The 23,026-nt window shown below is 31.4% G+C and overlaps 1 protein-coding gene across 1 annotated transcript in view; it reads left to right on the top strand.

Annotated features, from left to right (window-relative positions):
* Positions 1–23,026, top strand: part of LOC108766731 (dynein light chain 1, axonemal) — a 45,207-nt gene that overhangs the window by 929 nt on the left and 21,252 nt on the right. The window contains exons 2-3 of the mRNA XM_018516226.1: positions 2,833–3,600; positions 5,769–6,032. Coding sequence (XP_018371728.1) covers positions 3,342–3,600; positions 5,769–6,032 — 523 coding nt within the window. The 5' untranslated portion in view covers positions 2,833–3,341. The remainder of the gene's footprint in view (positions 1–2,832; positions 3,601–5,768; positions 6,033–23,026) is intronic.

Raw genomic sequence — 23,026 nt, 5'->3', positions numbered from 1 at the left:
TATTAAGAGAAATAATATTGCTTATTTGAACATGTAAGTACATATAGTTTCAAAAGTGATGTTTAAATGAATGTATCATATTCTATTCAAGTTGGTGATGTTTCAAATTTTATCTTTCTGTCTCTTTAACTTTGAAATAAGACATTACTTATTCCTCAGAAAAGAGATTTGATATTTGGGAAGGAAACAGAGATATTCAAGCAAAAAAGAGTTTTATATGCACGTATATATAAATAAGTGATTTGAATTTATCACGGAAGGATAGAAAACACGGAGAGAGGTTACGTTCTATATATTTTATAAATATTTTGAAATATTATTTATGTGTACGATATTCATTCCAATTTCTGTAATGTAGATTAAATCTAAATGTCCAATAATTGAAGAAATTGTAGAGTTGAATAGAGATTGTTAAAAATTCCGACAAATTCAATTAATACCTCATGTTGGGTACAAGAGAAATATGATTAAATAATGTAAAAGTGATTACGTTGTTGCACGTGTAGAAAACAGGAGAGCCATGATTATTTAAATTATTTATATATTTATACATAACAGACAAACTAATACAACGAAGGTAACTTATTACCTTTTTAGTATATCTATATCATAAATTCTAAAACTTTTTTCATTATAACAATAATACAATAGTATAAAAATAATAAGACATGAAGAAAGAGTATCAAAGATTTTATAAAGGTAACATATAACTTTTACGCGATAACTCACAATTTTGATATCGTAATGTGAAGTTATGTATGAAGTTATGTTGCGTGAACACATAAAGCACTTATGCAGGCTATCGATTTTAACGCATAATGTCGATGAGGAGCTCGTAAGACCTTTTCTCACTCCTGTCAGAGGAAAGCTTCAGTTTCTCTACTTAATCCTGTAGTCTATCTATGGTAAACGCGTCCTCGCGTGATGTATTATTTCACAAAGGAAACACCTTACGACAGAAGTGCTTTAAATAAAGTCCGTTGCAACATCGCATTCGTTGAAGATATTTCCTTGTCATTGTTGTTTTATGCCCCTTTTATAAACGGGAACTCGCGATACTTGTATTGTGATAATAGCAAACATAAAATAATCCTTTATGTGGACTGATTTTTTAAATATAATGTGCAAGAAAGAGTAGTTCGACAAATTAGAGCAAAATAATGATATGATATCTTAATAATATATATTAATTTTTTTTTCTGTTATTTGTTTTTACAAAAAATAATTACTTATTTAAATATTAAGGATATTTTTAAAGACATTTTGATGAGGACAAAATTAAATAAAAAATGAAAAAATACATACTTAAATAACTAATAAAACAAAGATAAAATAATATGTATTATTAAAATTACTTGTGTGGATACGAAAAAAAATTATCTTCAAACCAAGTTACTTAATTTCCTCAATATTTTCTTGTAGTTTTAAGTAAAATACACGACAGGCATAAACTTGATCAAAGAGAGTATATTGATAAGGTAACGCCAAGTTGTACTTGTGAGTTGGACTGAGCTTACCTTTGTCGATACTCGATTATAGTTGCCAGAACATCTTCACGCACCGATATCTTCCCGATATATCACTGTTCACTCTTCACTAACTTCGACAGCTTCGACAGTCAACAGAATTGTCTTTCAACTATGCCGAGTCTGAAACTTCGGATGCTGCCAACTACGTTCTTGATATTGATCTTTATCCTATTTAAATAGAAATAAGCAAAACATGTTTTTGATTGTTTAAACTTTGTAATTGGATTTGTTTAAATTAGCTTTAAATCGATCAAGTTAGCTTTAAAACGTGAATTTATATCAAGAAGGCAATTAAATACAATAACCTAATACTTAGTATTTTTAATTTTTTCGTTTTTTTTTAATTTTGATAATTTTCACAAGTTTTTTTAACATCTAGATTTTTATTCTTTTTCTTTAAATTGTGTTGTCTTTGATCTCTACTTTTTTTCAATTCTCACTGTATTTACACATAAATATGTGTATGTACAGTATGTAATGTATGTAGACGTGTATAAGTATTCATATTGTGTTGAGCTTGGATCCATGGGTTTACTAATTGTAAACCAAATGATTGTCTGGCTCAGTCATTTCGGCGGAATATAATTTTTAATGAAGCCTTTGATGAAGCATTAAATTAATATAAATTCGTTTTTTTTTATTAATAATTGTATTTATGGAAAAAATAATATTGTAATTGTTTGAATTTTAGACGTACTTAATTTCTGAATTACTAAAAATGAATTTTTTATAAATTAACTTTGATTAATTGAAACTGCTGTAAGCATAATAAAATTTGTAGAAACATATTTTCATTTATAATGAAGTATTTATTAAATTCTCTCAGATTTAAATAAACATTCATTTTATAATCTTATATAACAAATTTATAATTGAAGTATAAGCCAAATTATTTAAAAATAATGTTTTTTAATGTACAATAAAAGTGCTAAAATCTTCTAAAGTTTAATGTAATTAAAAAAATGATTTAGGATATTTAATGTCTTTTATGAGTGTGTGAATATTTAAGAAATAAATATCCACAATTTAGAACATTGTATAATTTTTGTGTTTATACTGGCTTTCAAAGTTTTCGCGATCGTGTATGGAATAATTGAGGCAGTAATCGACGGGGTGGATCTAATTAGCTCGCGAGTTCACCTCCGGTAGAATAACGATGGGGGGAAATACAGCACAAAAAAGAAAACATAGATGTCAGTTATGTTACCGAGAGTTTAGGAGAGACGCAATTTGCCACGGCCGTAATTACTCTGATTATATCGCGTGCACGAAGCCAAAAGAAAATTTCATATTTTATTTGTAGAGTTAAGAAGAACGTGTGGGTTCTCTTCGGAGCGAGCCAAGATCGGTCATTATACCATTGGATCCATGATATCTCTATCTGGATATTCTGTAGAAATTTTTCCGAATTGATATTTTTTCCGGTAATCGAATTCCACGAATGGAAGGTTTGCGACATTCGAAAAGATATTCCGGAAATCAAACACGGCCAGACATTTCCTGCGAAGAACGTCAAATCGGAAAGAAATCGTACAAAAACTTTTACGAACGTTCGTGTTTAAATGTGGAAAACTTACTGTAAAAAAGTGCCTGACAGAATCGAGTAAAACGAATCAACATAATTTGTGCTTCGTTATAAGTGAAATATAAGAACTTTACAAAGTCATAGCAAGATTCGATATTAATCCACGAAGAAGGACACAATTACCGAGAAAATTGTAAAAGATAATTAATATAAGACAAAAGATCCGAGTGGAGGGTAATCAGGCTTACGGAAGGGAGGGATAGTAGTGGCTGTGGTAACTTGAAAGAATGGCGGAAGACTCTTTTCGCCGAAAAACCAGATCGGCTTCGATTTGTGCTCCAGGATTTTCCAGCATGGAACAAATGTTGGAAGCTATGCCACCCTCGGGAGCTCGTGAGAGAGAAAGAGGAGAACGAGAAAGAGACAGTGGGAGCGGAACGCCGGATGGCAGTACACCTACGAGGAAACGGAGACCGGCTACAAGATCCCAGAGCGCCCGTGTTTCCGGCGGAAATAAAAGCATCCGACGCCGAGCCGCTGCTCAAGGTAATGATAATAACGGCAGGAATGGGAAATGAATAAGTAATTTATTCGTTGCGCAGGTGGGCTTTTACAACCGATCGAGACTTGTACTTAATTCTCAAAAGGATTCAAAGACTCGAGAATTTAAAGGGTTAGATTAAAATGAATAAATTCGCTAATTTCTGCACTCAAGTTTAAAAAAAGTTTAAGATTTGTCGATTCTATTCTCCAAAGGCTTTCACTTTGTACATTTCTTGCTTTATATACTTTAATTCGAGGATATGTAATTATTCATATGCATAAAAATTTAAATTGTCAAACCGATTTGTGTATCTTCAGTTCTTTCTCAATGATGAAGATATGAACATCGTTAGCTGAGATGAGATCTCGAGAGACGTAAAAGTCAATTTTGTGCGACAAGATTACGTGGTGTGGTGACCCGGATGGTTTGGTAGTGTCTGATAAGCTCATAGAAACGTCATAGATGACGTACGATCCTTCCTGCTGAAAGAGCAAAGTGTATCGATATCGCACCAGCAAACACACTGTAGAGTCTGGCGAGAGTTCTTGAAATCATTGGCGGCCGCTATTCTCGGACGTGGATTTGGCTAGTAGGTCACTGACAGCCCAAACACGTCTCACCGTACATTGCAAAGATACGTATCGCGTATCTTTGCAAGTCTAGAAACCAGTTTCATCGCTAAATATGTTAGCGATTTCGCTGTTTTGTATGCACGTTTTGAAACACGGAAATGTGTATTAATAAAAGACAGGAATTAGAGTGATAATTCGTGTTGTTTGTACGGAGATGTAATGCAAGCAAGACTATTAAATCTTAATTAAGGGAGAAAGAGCTAAAATTTCAGTGTAATGTGTCGGTAGAGAGCGGTAGAAATGAGCAAACATTATTTGTTTAATAATTCATTATTGTTAAAATGTTTATTCAAATAATTAGCATTTTATTTGGTATTACAAAAAATTATCTACATAATACTTGAAAATATATATTTTACATGAAATTATTTAAAATTATCGAAAATGTTAATGTTATCAGAAATATGTTGATTTAGTTACAATATCGTATTGCATAAATTATTAATATAAATTATTTATTTACAATAAATAAGATACTGTAAAATTAGTTGTTAAATTAAGTATAACTTTAGACATTGCTCCATTAAATACAGCTTTAATCCATTTTAATATTACAGATGCGGAAAAATCAGCTTCTGTTTCAAAGCTTCTTTCTTTGAAAGCTCTAATTGTAATAACATTGGAATGTGAGAGATCCTATTTTCTTGAAATTGATGAAATGGGAAAATTTATCTGCTCGATAAACTTAGTGATTAAATGGAGCAAACATTCGTAAACGATTCTAAGTTCACTTCTCTTTTCTTTTCCATGTCGTTTAATTTCATTTCCTAGCTCTCCAGGTTGTATTAAATCACTTGACTTTCCACGCGTCGACTTTGCGATCTAATAGGTGTAGTGCCTTTGAAAAATGCTCTGTTCTTTGCTTTATTCTCAAGCGCTTTGCTGATGAAAAGTTCGGTCGGCATGCAGTCGAAAAAGAAGTTTTTTGTTCTATTGTGTTTATATTGCCAATGGTTCCCTTTAAAAATAGTTTTATCATTCACTGAAATACATTCATATTTTTTCTGTTATAGAATCTATTATTGTAACATTACATTGTAAAATATTGAAAATATATTTCTGGAAAAATTAAATTTTTTTGTTAACAAAAGCCAGTGCTCTCGATACTAGTACAGGTATTTGACGTTTTTATATAAAATGCATGCACATATATAATTCGAAAACAGAGAGATAGCTTTAAAATGGTAGGTAAAAATTATTAAAATTTTTTAATTGTTTATTAAGCAATACAATAAATTTTTTTTTTTTTTCTGTAAACGTTCTTTACAAGTATAATTATATTTTAATATCTGTTATATTATAATAACAATTATTTTACATTTTTTAACCAAAATCTTGATATTTTACAATAATATTATATAATGATATTGATTATACAAAATTATTCATGCACGTACATACATATGCAATGTGTGTTAGTGTGAAAGTGATACACAGGTACCGTTATTGGAATCCGTTTTATATATTTTTGACGAAATCTGTTTATTTATATCCGATATTGAATGGTGCATTAATATCTATAATCCTGTCGCTTTCAGCGGCCGCTCATCATCATCATCATCATGAGGGAGCCAGTATGAAGTCAGCTCATTGCAGCAGCGAACCCAAACTGACCGAGAATGACGTCAGTCCGGGGATCAGGAGACGAGGGAGTCGAAGGGGACAAAGCATGCACTATTCGCATCAGAGGAAGAGCAACGCCTTCCTGGATGTGCCTGACGTCTCGTCTCAGATGCCACCACGGGAGGAAGGCGAGGATGAGGATAGTTACAGACTTCGTAGCTTCAGTCTCACCAGCAAAGGTCAGAAATAGCTTTCTCCACCTGTTGTAAATGTAAACAATCATAAAAAACGATTTCGTTTCTTACGCAAAATTGTGGTGTCGACCACAACTTGCATGTGATAGATAGGAAATGCAAGTGTACCAGATAAATATATGAAGTGAGAGAGATAGAGAATAGACAGTCTATTATGGGCTTTTGAAAGATAAGGTGACTTTTGATCTAAGGTGGAACAAAATAATTGAAATAATAATAATAGGTCTAAATTTCTAACAGTATAATCAAAATTTAGAAGTCTTAAGTATTTAACTGAATAAATATTTTACAAAATTGTAATGCAATAACTATTAATTTTTGTTAAAAATAACATCGTATATTGTCTTAATTATTAATGATCCTGCGTCCCACGCGATTCTACAAGAATTTAAAATCTTGAATTTATAGGATAAATGTTGAATCCATAGATAATTAAATTTTTAGATTTCCCGAGAGATGTTTTAAGTATCTCTCGAGAAGCATGCTTCAGAATTTTTAACTTTTGAGTAGGTGGATTTGACGATCTATGAAATCTTTTACAAGTTATAATATTTTTGAGAAGTATATTTTAGATTGCAATATTTATAATATTTGAAATGCTTTTAGCGGTTTTTTATATATTAAATTTTGAATATCTTTAAATATTTTCTAAATTCTTTATTATTCGTTGGTTTTCCAAACATTTCATAGACTATGATTTACAGCAAAAGCGATGTGAAACTTTTTCGGAGTGTGTGCACTTCGCTCTTTTGCGGCGCAAATTATTGACAGCTTCTAGTATTGTACAAACATTCTCAATTTAGTATGAAAGTATCGGTAATGTGGGTAAAACAATTGTTGAATTTTTCGATAATTTCATAACGACGCATGGTTTCGGACAAATCGATTATCGATTAACCTGTTTTACAATATTAAATTAACTTAATAAAATACCACTTACAATGAAATAATAATGGTTACATGTTTTTATTTACAATTACAATTGTTTATTGGAATTTATTCATGCATCAATGGAATTTGCTAGATTACTTTATAATCAAAAGAGTCAATATTATTTGAACACGTAATTTAAATTTATAATGAGTAATTTTAAATTACTAGGTAGGGTGTCTCAGAGATTAAGTATTGTTTCAAACTTTAAATTTCAAAACTTTTTTATAGTCATAAGTTGTAAGAGATTGAAGTATTTTGTGTCCCGTAATTGTTAATAAATTTCTAATTTAAAGCTACACTTCTTTATGCTCACGCTTTAAAATAAAGTTTGAACGGAATGCTTCGAATATTTTTCGAAATAAATAAAAGAAAATAATTGCTGATAATACTGAAACTATATATCAAGGAACAACATCAATTTCTATTTAATCTATTTATTTTCTTACATTCAGACAAAATTCTGTAAAGTTTTAAATGCACAATAGCGTCGTGGAGTTCGCATTTCAACAATATCCTTTTTATTGTGACGGTAATATTTTTCATCACAATTTATATAGGAAAAGAACGAGAACAAAAATAGATTTAATCGAAATATTTCGAACTGTGTTTTTTTGCGTTTCTGTTTCACGTGTGTATGTACTTCGCGAGAAGTCTTGCCAGAAATACACGAGTGCGAGAGAGATTCAGTAGGGGAGAAGACCAGTGGAGTCGAGATAAGCAAAAATAGAGCGGCTATAGTTATGACGTCGACATGGCTTTGCCATGAGGCTCTAAACTCGAGTTCGATGAGCCAGTATGAGAATGCAAAAGGGAAAGTCATTTACACTTCTCATCCGTCTAGAGACGTGTTTTATAATAACACTTAGTTATACGAATAGAGAATATGTAGCACTTTCGGTAACATTAATTAGCGGTGAGGTTGATATTCGAAATATCTCGATATGTGAAAAAATTGATTGCCGATCGGCATTATCGAATTTCCTTGGCAATTCTATAGTATTATCATGACATCGTCCAGTTAATTTAGTTTCTAGATGATATCAATTAAGCCTCGATTAATCATGGATGATTACGACATTAAGAAAATATTATCGTTACATTGATCGAAGCTAGTGCAGTAAAACAGCGCCGTGAAATAATTTTCTTGATAAGCTATTATGACCTTGTTGATATTTGTTGCACCGACATAATGCCGTTAACAAATATATCAGCATGAAGTTGATGCTCGAAACACATTATCCGTATGTGTTATCTATTTTTAATATATATATTTTATACATAACATACTTGATATCTATATATACATTTACTATATATACATCTACATATAAGCATAGCTATAGGTATATTTTATATATTATACATATATACTTGATATCTATTATTACATTTACTTGATATTTATTATTATAATTTATTCTGTATAAAACTCATATTTTAGTAATAACAACTTTTAAATTAAATAGTTAAAATTCTAAAAAGATTTACTTTCTAAATAATATATATATCATACACAAGCTTATAATAAGTTTAAAAATATGCTGAAAAACACCTTTTTTTCGTTTGAAGATTTTATTTAAAACATGCAATTTTATATATATATATATATATATATATAAATCAAAATTTTTTTTAAAATCTTAAACCAAAAATAACTTCATTTATATATATGTATTAAGAACTAAATGTTAAAATGTAATTTCTTATTAATCTATTTTTATATAAAAACTGATTCCAACTCTATTAAGGACTTATCATCGAAATGTACTATCAAGGTTTATAGCACCGTGTGTGTATAAACATTTTCGGGATTCTATACTATATATTCTTGATATTCTACCCGATCGCTTTTGCATCGTATTCGTACAATTCTATCCGAATTGCTTTTTCTCTTGTTCTTTTCTTGTCTTTCTTTCTATTTCTCTGTGTTTCTCTGTCCTCGGAGCGGAATTGAAATGCAGTGCAGTAACAAAGTTAGAGTCTGAATTTACGTTAAAGTGGCATAAAGTCCTTCGTTTCTCGTCCAGATCAAATCGTTTATTTGTTAATCATTTCAGGAAAGTTACTGTTTAAGAGCGGAACGTGCCTCCGGCAAAGCTGGTAGTTTAGGTCAGCGAATATGTATATCAGAAACAAGATCGTCCTAACTCACAGAGATAAACCGTCCCCCGAGATTCATACTATATCAAGTCGTATTACTATTTATGTTGATACAAACAGTTTGCAAAACTATAACCTGATACCAGCAGTTTGCATTAACAACTTTCCGTTTATTGCGTAATTAAAAGCAAAATTTTGTTAAATTACATTACATGCAAAAATGCATTTGTATATAATTTTATTCTTTGTAATTATAAATTAAAATGCAATATAATTTTTACAGTTAATATTAATATTCTTTTAATGCTTTCTTTTAATACTTTTAAGAGAGAGAGAGAGAGAGAGAGAGAGAGAGAGTGTGTGTGTGTGTGTGTGTGTGTGTGTGTGTGTCAAGTGCAGTTGGTTCGTTTTGTTGACATTATTAATCGAGCTTTCTAATTGAGTTTTCAACTTGGCAAAGTAGATTCTATTTTATCGGAAACTAAACATCTTGGTGAGAGAGAATATAAGTGGAATGGAGGCATTATTTCTGTTCAAGCAACTTTCCGAATAATAGAATCCATTTATTATTCTCCACATCTTTCATATACGTTTGTCCTTGTCTAATCAAAACTGTTGCGTTTTCTGTGGTTTAAGCTGGTTCATCATAAATTGAATTCGACCACCTGTTACATTCGTAAACGCTGATTTCTTGAAATAATAGAATATCCTCGAACTAGAAAGGACATTCTAAAATTATTATTTATTTTTGACATTAATTGTGACAAAGGCGATTAAATACATTGTTTTAAAAGAAAATAATAACGTAAATATTTCTTTGGATTTCCAAAAGTTATTAAAAAGTTGACAATCAGTTTTGACATTTTTTTAAAAATTATTATTAACCCTTTGGCCTACAACCACGAGTGAGTACTCGTGGTTGTAGGCCAAAGGGTTAAACTCAATTTTGTAAAGTTGTATATTTACAAAAAATTCTATTACATGTTTTGAGCCAATTAAACATTTTTATTATTTTGTATATTAAAATAAGTTTCTTAATTAATTTATTACTAAAATAATCAAAATAATAGAAATTGTAGACATTGTACGGATATTTATTTGGATATAATAAATAGTTGCACAAGCAAAGAGAAACAAAGGTACGTGATAAAGGAACACATCGTACATATGATTGTAAGAATTAAAAAATAAAGTTTTACGAGAACAAAGTCATCATGGGTACCGAAACGGCACGCGCTTGCTAGAATTAGAAACATAAAAAAAAATAGAGGAAAGAAGTCTTGAGAAAATAAGCAAAATGTTTCATTGGCGCATACACAGAGACCAAGAGGTAACGTAATCTGGCAAGCATTTCTTTGACCTGTTACATCCTCACCAAAGCTGTCGCTTCCATTTTCATGAGAGCTTCTCTGAACTGTTTCTTACAAAGTATTATATGAAATGAGATCTTATTGTTGTTTTGGAAGAGCAGTTTCTTTGATGATAGTAAGATGATTCGCGATAATTCGGTAAGTAAAAACTTCCCACAAGTAAAATATTTTCTGTTAGCAGTTTAAATATCTTTAAAAGGAACTTTTAGAAAGATATGAAAGAGAAGATTTCCTTGGCAGCGCTCCAAGAGTGATTTTTAATACACGATATGTAATACACGATATTTAATAAGTATGCATCTATATCTATATGGAAAATATATCCTTGGTCTCATCAATGGGTCTCAAAGGATTCGATGTATTCGATTAATGGATTAGTGATTTCGTACGTACTTTGGATTTGCAGAAATCTTATTCATCCGTGAAAGTACAAATGCACGAAATTGAAGGCAGGTGACGGATTTATGGCTCTGTAGATATCTAGAAAGGATACGGATTCATCTGGCCATATAATTCCGAGCACCTGTTGCCTTGAGCCTCTGTAGAACCGGTTTCTGAATTTCAACATTTATCGATTTAACGCTTCATTACACAGTGCGCTGAGAGAAATGATCTTGTTATAGGAACAAAAAAAAGGGATGACAAATGTGATGGTTTGGTAGGAAAACGGATCGATTAGTTACTATTGCGAATAATTTCTCATTATTCGTTACTGCAACAAATAACACACGATTTACGATATAAATTAAAGTAATTAGTATTGCTAGCATATAAAAATCTAACAGAAAAGTAGGTTAGTAGGTTTAACATAAATTGCTTTTATCACTAATAATTCATTGGAATAGCAGTCTAGCATCAATCAGAACAAATTAAAATAATAATTTGTTTCACTATATTTACAAATCATTTGTTAAAGGTATTCTCAATGTGGAGTTTCTATAACACATATTTATTTTAAACGTTATGTTTAAATGCATTTTTAAGTAAGATTGAATCACATATAAACCGAGATATAAATCTAATATTACGATTGCTTTTTTTCTTGTATGCAATGCAAGTATTAGTGTGATGGAAGCAGGTGAAGGAAACTGCAAATTGTGCAAAACTGGAATATTTCACTAAAATATTTCCACTAAAAAATGTATAAGTGTATGTATATTAGTTTCTGTACAATAGGAGTTAATTGAAATGAATCTCTCGGAATATTAAAATATTAATCAGCATTTTTCTTTGTATATTCTAGAGAAATTTTTTTTCCTGCTTACGTACTTCATATGTTCCATGCGCATGTATCGATTAATTTTCTCGTACTATCTTTTATTTGTATTTATTATGTTCCATTTTTTAAGTATGTTTATTTTTAGGAAAGGAATAAATCCACTTATAATAAATTTATATTGCTCGAATTTCGGATCAATATATTCACTGCATCCATCTTTTCGATAATTCGCGTTCATATTCTTGTCGACAGTCTTCCATGACAGAATAACAATTACGTAAGCGTGAGGCATTATAGATCTGATTTAGCGTGATCTGATTTAGTGGGAAGAACAGATACGTCAGCCACGTTTTGGATCGTGCGCTGATAAACCGCAGGCGCATTAATATCACCGTCAATATAAATTAAGCCATGTCTCATTATTCTTGTTTATCTTATCCCTCTTTCCTAAGTCTTCTTACTTCTAGTTATACATCAACTTTATCAGCTGAGGGAAGTTGATGAGCATTGGAGGGAGGAAAATATTAGCGAGGAAACCAGTAGGTGTAAGAATATATATTAAATTATTGCATAATATGGGAGTTGAAGTCTAAGGTCATAGGAGTTTGCGCACTTATGTACCCTTAACAATTCGTTCTTTATTTTATTAATAAGATGCAGGAAGAATGGTTATATTATACATTTTAGAATTTGTTCTTCTTATTGGGATAATAAAAGAAGTTCTTAAAGATATAAACATCCGGAAAAATGTCTTTCATATGTATATCCAACATTTTCTGTGAAAGACAGTTATATAAATCACGTTTAATGCAAACACATGCACTTTTGCATTTCTAATGCTGTTTTTCAGTGAACGAATGTTCGTTTGTTAGTGAACGATTTATTTTTCTTATAATTATTGTTTCTTAGAGCTGCTTGAAGCAGCTCTAAGAAACAATAATTATAAGAAAAATAAATCGTTCACTAACTTTGCAAAAAATATTTAATGTAATAATTATAATTATAATTATAATTTTTATTATAATTATATTATAATTAAAATTTTATAGAAGATGTTTCCTGTGAAGATTTTAAATTGCTTGTTTAATTAAGTCCTTTATTTTCATTCGTTTGCTGTTGATAACGGAGAAGCAGTCTTCATAAAAGGAGCAGCACTGACCCATAAAAATAGTAAAGATCGACGATGGCTACGATGCGTATTGACGTAACACTTACTTCTCTTTGAGTTACTCATCTACCTTTTGTTCAAGTTTCTTATCTGATCTAACCTTCGACATTTCGGCAACATCAATGACCTCACATACAATACCATAATTTCTTTCGAAGTATTCTTTCTACGTTCTTACTCTCTCCACCTACTTGCAAGTTAAGTTTATATAACTTCTCATGAACTTATTATAGCATTTTACACAGAAAAGTGTTAGCGTGGTATCTAAAAATATTAGTAAAAATACGCATTCGACATACGTGTGTGGGGATGTTTAAATTTGCTACTATCTCTCACTTAATTTAAACAAAATTATAATGTAAATACTACGCCCGAGCGTAAAAATAAGTTTATCAATATATACACATCTTGATATTCTACAGAGATGTGTTAACATTCCTTTTAGCAAGAATTCGAAAATATCTCTTAAAATTGCGTTAGATTCTTTTTGATGATGCATCTAATAATTAAACAAGGCATTTATAGCGTTATTTAAAATAAAAAGGAATTTTTTTTTATTTTGCATATATTTTAATATAATTTTACATAATTAATCAGAGTTACACATAAATAGTAAAACATTTTATTTTAAAATGTATAATACTTCATTCTAAATTTAATAGCAACATTTTACCATTTTTATAACATTATATTGTAGTTACCATTTGGATTTAATGTTATTATTACACAAAGTGTGCGCAATTATAGCATTATAAAATTCTTTGATATAATCCTTTTTTAAAGAGTCTTGCAAAGGGTAATTTCGACTATTCTGAGTTAATAGTGGTAGCTTACAAAGGGCGGCTGCCTTACGATAAACACATCGGCGGTACAGCTGCTGCGATTATTTATAAGCGCCTCGGATACTGCTTTCGCTGCTATAAATAATCCTATCGGCGTTCCACCTTTCCGCAATATTAGGCGCGTCGTATCTCGCCTCGCTGAAGGGGGAAAGGTTTGTTGTGCTCTTGTTGCAGACCTTAACCCTATGTGTTAACAATTTTCTCTGTCATTCGTCGAGCCATGATTGCCTTTTTTCGATGAGGAATCTGTGCCAATTTTCCTACTGAGTTGGAATTCGAAATATAAGTGAACGATTAATCTGTATAAACAGTTTACTTTACCAATTGGTACATACACCATTTTAATCATTAAAACCATTCTTTTAAATGATCCACTTAAAATACTTGTATCTCTCTCTCGTATTGTTTTATTTATTCAACTCAATCAGAATTAATTGCCTACATTAAATTATAAATTACTTTATGTGGTTTCTGATATAAAAAGTTAATATAAAAATTAGAGCATATAACCACACACTCGAAGGAATGAGTGAAAGATTTATATATTAGATAATATGTCTAATAGGCCCAACGTTTATTCTATTAAAATACAAAAATATGCCGTAACATTATTATCAATATAAAAGTCTAGACGTTTCGACCTTTAATATGGTTTTCATCAGTAATAATTTGTATGTATGAGCCAATTTAATTACATTAAACTTAACATTATCGCAATGAGATGATTATACAATGATAGAAATCAAATTCTTAATTAGTTAAAACTTATTAATAAAAATCGTAATTTCTGTGATTGCCCATATCCAGGTCTTGTTGTAACTTCGTTATAGATTGTAAAATTGTACATCAATATTTAATATATTACAGAAAAATTGATCCTTGTCATACTTCGAAATTATTTTCTAAGTTTAAGTTCCAAGGCTGGAAAACATATTACTCTTATACACAAATTTCTTTATGAAAAAATTGTTATTACAAAAAATAAATAAATATACCTTAAACTTATTTCTTTATATTGATTTGATTTCTTCACCAGTCATGGAAAGAGGTAAAATTCACCAATTTGACAAGAATTATTTAGAAGATATGTTATTATAAATCAGTTTCAACTGTGAGTGTGTTTGAAATTGAAAATACCCGTATTGATGTACAATTTTACAATCTATAACGAAGTTACAACAAGACCTGGATATGGGCAATCACAGAAATTACGATTTTTATTAATAAGTTTTAACTAATTAAGAATTTGATTTCTATCATTGTATAATCATCTCATTGCGATAATGTTAAGTTTAATGTAATTAAATTGGCTCATACATACAAATTGTTACTGATGAAGACCATATTAAAGGTCGAAACGTCTAGACTTTTATATTGATAATAATGTTACGGCATATTTTTGTATCTTAATAGAATAAACGTTGGGCCTATTAGACATATTATCTAATATATAAATCTTTCACTCATTCCTTCGAGTGTGTGGTTATATGCTCTAATTTTTATATTAACTGCCTACATTAATTTTATTTTTTTCTTTCCTGGGATACGTATGTGCATTGTACATTTATGTATGCTCATCCTTTTATTATAATTGTAACGGCTGTTGCATGTTAGTCTAATGAAGGTAGTTTTTGCAAACGTTTCAAAAGTCCGAGAAACAAGTGTGCAAAATTTATTTCTACCTTCTCTCTGAAATAAAAAAAAGTTTCTTTTATTCTCTCGTTCTTTATAATGTGAATTAAAGAATGTGATAACTTGTCAAGAGTTTAATGAACAGGAAAGAGTAATCGATACGACGTGTTATATTGGAGCATTCGATCAATCAGATTATCAAAAAAGAAATTTCGACTGATAAAATAAGATATTACATAGTGCTCTTTACGACGTCACTATCGATCACTTCCGATAACTTTAACACCGCAACCATTTTCACGTCATTACGTCAACTTTACCCTTTGTTTGATTTAACATTATGATATCACACTTTATTACCACCTTAGTTGTACCGTGCGTAATAAATACGTCACTGTTACTACCTCCATATTAGGTACATTAATGACCGTATTTATTATCGAATCGGAGTTCAAGTATCGAAATCAATTTCGTAATGTCGCGTATAGCATAACAGTACATAAACGGGCAATTTTGTGTCGGAAAAAATGTCATTTATTTTAAGGCGTTTTTTTTTGAGAAAATCTCTTAGGAAGTTTGTTTCTTTAACGAAATATTTTCATCTATCGTAATAACGAAGAACAGACGCTCTCTGGCAACATTCTTCGGCACGGAAAGTTATTAATTACAAGCTTGATCGAACATGCACGAGGTCCAATGAAAATTTTTTTCAAGGTTCAACAAGCATTTTGCGCGATGGACGAAGCCTCGACATAACGTGTAGGCGTTTTTGCGCACATGTACGCATGAAAACTGCGTTCCGTCTCCATTTGCCATTATCTGTCCATCTTCTTCATCAAACAAAATATTCAGTTCGTTTAGAGATATAATACCGTGGGCGTATTACGACAATAATAACTACCGTTTACAATTGGTTATAATTAAAATTAAAATCTACGTAGGAGTCTAAATATTGTTGACGAGAATATAATTTGACACTTTGCAATGTTGGCGTAAATATTTTCGCTGTCATTTGCATTAGCTCTATTTTTATCGCTGTTCTCCCTTTTTATTATACGCTTGACTACATTAAAAAATTTCAATGCTCCACATAACATCGGGTGAGGGAGCAAATATTATCGAGGGTTTGTCTTCTTCGGGCCTGCTACTATTCAATTCCGCCATACTTCTGTCGCTGTTTTATCAAGGCCTACGTTCTCGCAGTAGATATAAGCAACGCTGGGCAGGCATTCCATTGTGCCGCTTCATCGGTGCTGGCTCATACCACTTGCAATTTACGAAAGGACAGCATAAGTAAAAGTAAAAGGTCACTTTTAAAGCTTTATTTTTCGTGCTTTTCTTTATACGAGAATGTCAATTTTTCAATAAAAATTAAAAAAATAAATAAATTGTTGATTGATATGAATCAAGTTAGAAACAATAATTTACGACTTCATATATTTAATGTTAAAAAATGCACTAAAAAAGCTTTTAATTCGAGAACTGAAGAACTTGAGGATTTTTTGTATACTGGAAGAATAAAAAAATTACAAGATTTTGAATCTAAAAAAATATCGAAAACGTAACATATTTATTACCAAAAATTTATAAATACAAAGAAACTGGGTAATTATAAATATTAAAAAATTTTTAGATTCAACTGTTCAATATTCAAAGCTATTTAAATGCAATCATTATTTAGAAAATAGCTTTATTGAGTAGCTCGAGAGAAATACAGTAAATGTGAAATGACTTACGATGACCTTGTGCAAACACGGTTCGTAAAATCGAGGGACACGTTCTCCCTAATCGTTCGTCGGACTCGTTTTGAAAATCGATTTTGCTTTTCCTGGGTGCTCGTAAAATGGTTCGTGGGAACCGGCGTGCGTGAACAACGATGGTGACGACGGCTCGTAACGTTTTACGATTTCCCGCTTCGTCTCGCTTTATCGCGTATACGCGAGACGGGCCTTTGCCGTGTTCAATTTTGCATAAATACATATCAATCTTTTGTATGACGTGTGCAGAGATGATGCGCGCGAGCGAGCTAGTCAATCTACGTCGGAATTTATGGTCGGCTTGATCCTTCGTCTTCGATGTAATCCTCTTTCCGACGCTGATATTTAACAACTCTACTATTATTCGCTGAGCTTGCAATTTCTTTCAACCAGTATATAACTCAGTGTAACCGTTTGCCGTTATCTAGGAAAACGCTATTTATATTATACAATTTTTTTAACATTTTTATCTAATATAAATACGTTTATAAAAAGGAAAGAATACACAAAAAAAGAAAGTAAGTACGACAACGACGTATTTATTATATTCTATATATATATACAGTTATCCTTTTTTGAAGCATGCCCACATATGTATGCTTTTAACATTTATGAGTTTAATAATCACATTTTTAATAATATCATTTTTGATATTATGTCATATTACAATTAAGAATTTAATTAAAAATTTTATGGAGCAGTGAAACTTTAAAATCGATCACTAATAGTAAATAAATTTGTTTTAAAAGGTAGATATAATAAGTGCCTTTAAAAGAATTTTTTTTAATTCTTCTAAAAATCTATCTTTTTATACTATACAGTTTAGAACAGAAATTTAAAAAATTCCAGAAAATTCACGTTCTCGTACTTAATATAAGAAGAAATGTTGACTAAGAATTCTTGTGTAGTCTTTTCAAGAAAATTGGTGCATAACCGTGATAAAATTTGCGAGAGCTGTGTCGTGTAACTGCATACTAACACGAATTCTGCGCTGAATGCTTCAATTTCCAGTCTCTTCTTTCTCGCCGCGAAACAACGAGCCGTTGATTGGCGTTAAGTTGACCAGATTGCGACAAGAATCACAAATGTGTGATAAATTAGTCGACTGAAAGTGCAAGTCTACTTCGAATGAAGGATGGGGCTGATTTGCAGCGCTTCGACTTTAACGAGAAGAGTAATGCTCGATATTGAAATATTAAACGGTCTTAATGGAGTTAGCGGCCGCGCTAGCTTGGTAGCTGTTTACCGGCTGGTAACCACTACGTTATCTCGGAATGATTTGATTGCGTATATCGATCGATATGCAGACGTTCCATGCGACTACTGGTAACGCGTGCGGTAGGTCTAACTCCAGTGCTTTCAGCTCTCTCTCATCTATGCATATATGATTCCGCATAGCCGGCGCGCCGCGGGCAAATCTCCATCGGGTCGTATATGCAACGGTGTGCCACGTGTATGTATGCATATGCGTGCGGGATATATCTACACGAAGCCACGCTTCTCATATAACGACAACCGTGCGCAGCTGGTAAACGGTAGATTGGTCTCTATAGAGCGACACCGCGGCTATATCACTGCCGGTGCTTTCAAATGTGCTTCTCCTGGTTGCTTAATGGAGTTTAACCGCGACGACGTCGATATAGAAATTTCGCATCATGCCAGTGCAATAGGAATAATGACTTCATACTACGTGGATTTACTTAAGTCGATGTAACTTATATAAATTAGAATTCCTTTATTTTACAAATTAATTTGTTGTTTATTTGTCCCGATAATGAGGTTGTTAAATTGATGACTTGATTAAAGTTACTTTACGTTAAATAAGAATAATAATCCGCGTTTTTTTTTCTTCTTTTACAATAAGATAAAAGAAAGAATGAGCACTTTGCCAAGGAAGCAGGCTTAGAGTGTCTAGAAAGCTTTTAGGCTTATGGGAAACGGAGAGTCTCTACTCCTACAGAGAACAAAATCAAGATCATCAGAATGTAGTTGTGTGCGTTGCAGAATCTCGTTACTAAAAACTGCTTGCGATATGAAATATTTTTATAACAATGGGAAACTACCATTAGACCGTCTGGATATTTAAGAACATGATTTAAGAACATCCGCAATCTTTAACATTTTTATTATTTTGAAAATATTAAAAAAATTATCCTTTATATTAAATATTAAATAGAAGATAACTTTTCCGTTTATTCAACATTTAAATACAAACAACAATCTTCTTTATCAATTTTTAATATAATAACATATAGTAAGATATTTCATTTATTGAACTGAGCCCTTTGTCTATTTCCCTTTGGCAGTATGTACGAAGAAAACATCAATATTCTGTCTTTTATTATTATTTCATATTTTATTGCACGATATTTCATGTTATAGAACTTATTGCTGCGCAAAAAATATTGAATACGCCATAGACTAAATACAATACATCAAAATAAATATACATGTACACAAATGCGCGCATTATTAGTTTCTGAAAAGGATGGAATATTCTGAGAGTACTCTGAGCGTATTATGAGAATACGGAATATCGGTACTTCGCACTTTAAGTGAACAATATTTGTCGTCCAAGAGAGGTTACCGATAATTTGTCTGATTGCTGACGATATATCCGTCTTCTCTGCCATCCAATTTCTCCAAAGGTAGATATCGGAGACAAATGAAGCAAACAGTTTTCAGTCAAACGAGATTACAGAAAAGAAGCTGGTTACCTTTCTTACTGTTTCGACATTTTCATCGTAGCTTCTGCAACTAGCTATGCTTAGAATTGTTCGATTATCTAATTTTCTCTGCATTCTTTCTTGTCCGAAATACCATCGTACTTTACGTTGCGTTAGAGACCTCAATTTTGAAAAAATAACATCAGCATTTTAATAAAATTAATTTAATGTATAATTATATATGCATGTATATATATTTGTAAATGATTACAAATGTATTTACTGTGTAAATATGTTTTTATTAAGTATTAATTTATTTATAATAATAACTATTTCAATAGTTAATATAAAAGCTATTTAATTTAATAACTTCGAATCCCGATTTAAATTAATACTATTTCATATAATCTACGATCTTATTAAATAATAATTTTACGCGAAGCAGAAACGCTATGCTCTGAGATTTTATTTTAATCTTTTGGTTATGATGTTTAAACGAAAAATAGCGATATGTATAAAAAAGGTGGGAACAATATCTTCATTCTTTCTTTCTATTGATTTTGCTGTATATCGATCGGAATATAATTCGATTTTGTGAGCACGGGAGTGTGTAAAAGTACAACGGTGCGCTTTCCATAACACGCTTCACCTGCCATAAAACTGACTTTCAGGCCGATAACCCATCAGATAGCCGACATTACAGGAAAAAATGAGTAGGCGACGGCAGAGATGACGACAACGAGATGGTCAGTGTCTCGATTATCATCTCTGGTGACTGCCAAATATGTGTCATCAGAAGTTTTTAGAACGTACCACATGATGTTTAAATATAGCTGAAATATCAAAGTGTGTGACATGGATTTTTATATAAATGAAACTGTACTGATTATATATTACTGTTTTATCATTTCCCATCTACATTATTCTTGAATTTCTAAAGAATTTGTCTCGCAAAATTTTGTTTCTAGTTGTTCTGAATATATTTGATTCAGAGACGCTGATATCTTGAAATATAAAAAAAATTTAAATGGAAGCGGAAATCGTTCTTAAACCGAAAGATTTTAAGATATAAAAATTCATGCTATTTATATATTGTGTATATATATGTATACACATATATTGATATATATTGAGCTCCATTTTAAATCTAAAAATTCTCTAACGCTTTTAAACTGCGAAGCTATTTTAAATCTATACGTTATGAGTTAATAAATGTAGCAATATATAGAGATATTAATCTATGGTTATTCTATTTCCAAAATCTCTGACACAGAGTTTTCTACTTAAGTTATCATAAAATTATTTAATAAAAACAACATCAAAGTCTAAGAGATGCTTACAAATCACCTTTACACATCTTGGATCAATGAATGTTACGGTTCAAAAGCAGGTTGCAGACACACGTGCACATTTACATCCACACAAACACTTAGCTGTATATTGTAATAACATCAAATGGTAGTAAAATTAAAAGATGATGATTAATTGTATCGTGAAATCTTCTCGCAAATCATTTTTACTGCGGAAATATCACGTCTAAGTACGCGCAAAACGATTTGGCAGCCGATCGTACGTCGAACGTTTAAACTTTTATTAATAGAATTTACCTCACCTATTCGATGGTCAAATCGGTGTACCTGTATCGTGTTTGTCGTGCCAGCTATTTGTTCGTCAGAAAACCAAGCAGCGCGCGAACGAACGCACAGTTAAAGCAGGACGCTTCCCCATTTTTCACTGGGAAATAACTTACTTTTGCAAAAGCTTGCACCGATATATCGTAGCAGCTCAGTCGAGCGCTGCGTGATATTTTTATCAAAAGCACGTGGAAAATAACGGTCCCGCAGCGACCCGCAGCACGTTCCTGTCAGCTGACATTACCTTGTAGTAATCAATGGTGTACTGCAATCGACACCTATTTTCAATCCGATTATATATCACACAAATAACGATATACGTTTATCAAAGCTACGTGTGCAGTAAAATATTTCATACATTTCTATAATTGAACCATGGAAAATCATGTTACAGTTAATAAATGGCATTTTACTTGGAAACCATATTTTTTAAATCTCTTCGGATAACATTTATCATGATAAATGACATCAAAAGCCTTTATTATCGTTAATATCAGAAAATATCTAGAATAATTTTTCAAAGTTGGTATTTGTTTAAAATAGTTTATTATTTGTATATATAAAAATAGTTTTCTTGTGTCATTTTATATTTAATAATAATTCAATATCTCTCATGTCATTTATTACATATCACATACTATATAAGTTCTTCATCTAAATCGTACCACTGCAGCATTGCTGCCATCGATAAAAATAGTAAATGATGCCTAGAGAGAAATGCTGTCGTATCATCTAACGTTCGACTATCGTTCAACTATCGTTCGAATGTGATACGAAATTCTTCCGGATTTAACGAAGTCGGAACGGAAATCGGATTGTCCCTACGAGTTGTCTGACGCTGTCCAATTTTCTCTCCGTTTCTCTTCTCTCTCTCTCTCTCTCTCTCTCTCTCTCTCTCTCTCTCTCTAGCACGATCGATTCTCTCTTTTTCATTCATTCGTACATACATCTACATACGCCACAAGTAGCACACATGTCGGACTAAACTTCGCGCTAACAAAGGTATGAGACAAAGGGAAGGAACGGACAGACGAACGGACGGGATATCGGTGTTCTGAGTCGCTGAACAGGACGCGCGTTGTTCTCCTAACGGTTGACAGCCGCACGTTGACATCGGCGTATACACGTGCACATGTGCACGCGGATACGGCCTATGTTATCAAGTAGGAGCTTTACACGCGTGTATTGTGATCTTTATAACAGGTGCCTGTGAACTTTTTGGCAGTTCGATTCGACAATCTAACTTTATTTCTTAAAAATTGAAGGTACAATAGCAAAAGTAATTCTTATTGATATTTATTAAGTTTTAATAGCAATAAAACGAATTTAATATGAAACATATTTGTTTGCTGAGAAACATCTGCAAAAAATTCTTTTTAAGGATTCGAACAAGTTCAAAAAGGATCAAAAAAGTTCTTTTTATGGATTGAGAGAGAGAGAGAGAGAGAATGAATTTTTAAAAATATATATACAATTGTGTTACTTTTAATAATTGATCTTAATGTTAGACTAATAAAAAAATATCACTACGTAAAACTAATGAAAATAAAAAATTTCTATAACAATTTTAATTCAGTATGCAATTATATACATGTATAGAAATAAAATAATATTAAGAATTTAATTAAACGCGAAAACAACGAGATAAATTAAAATGC

The sequence above is a fragment of the Trachymyrmex cornetzi genome, unplaced genomic scaffold, assembly GCF_001594075.2.
Source record: "Trachymyrmex cornetzi isolate Tcor2-1 unplaced genomic scaffold, Tcor1.1 scaffold61, whole genome shotgun sequence".
In the NCBI taxonomy this organism is placed as follows: domain Eukaryota; kingdom Metazoa; phylum Arthropoda; class Insecta; order Hymenoptera; family Formicidae; genus Trachymyrmex; species Trachymyrmex cornetzi.
The sequence above is the reverse complement of the archived record's forward strand: the minus strand, read 5'-3'. Positions and strand labels throughout refer to the sequence as shown.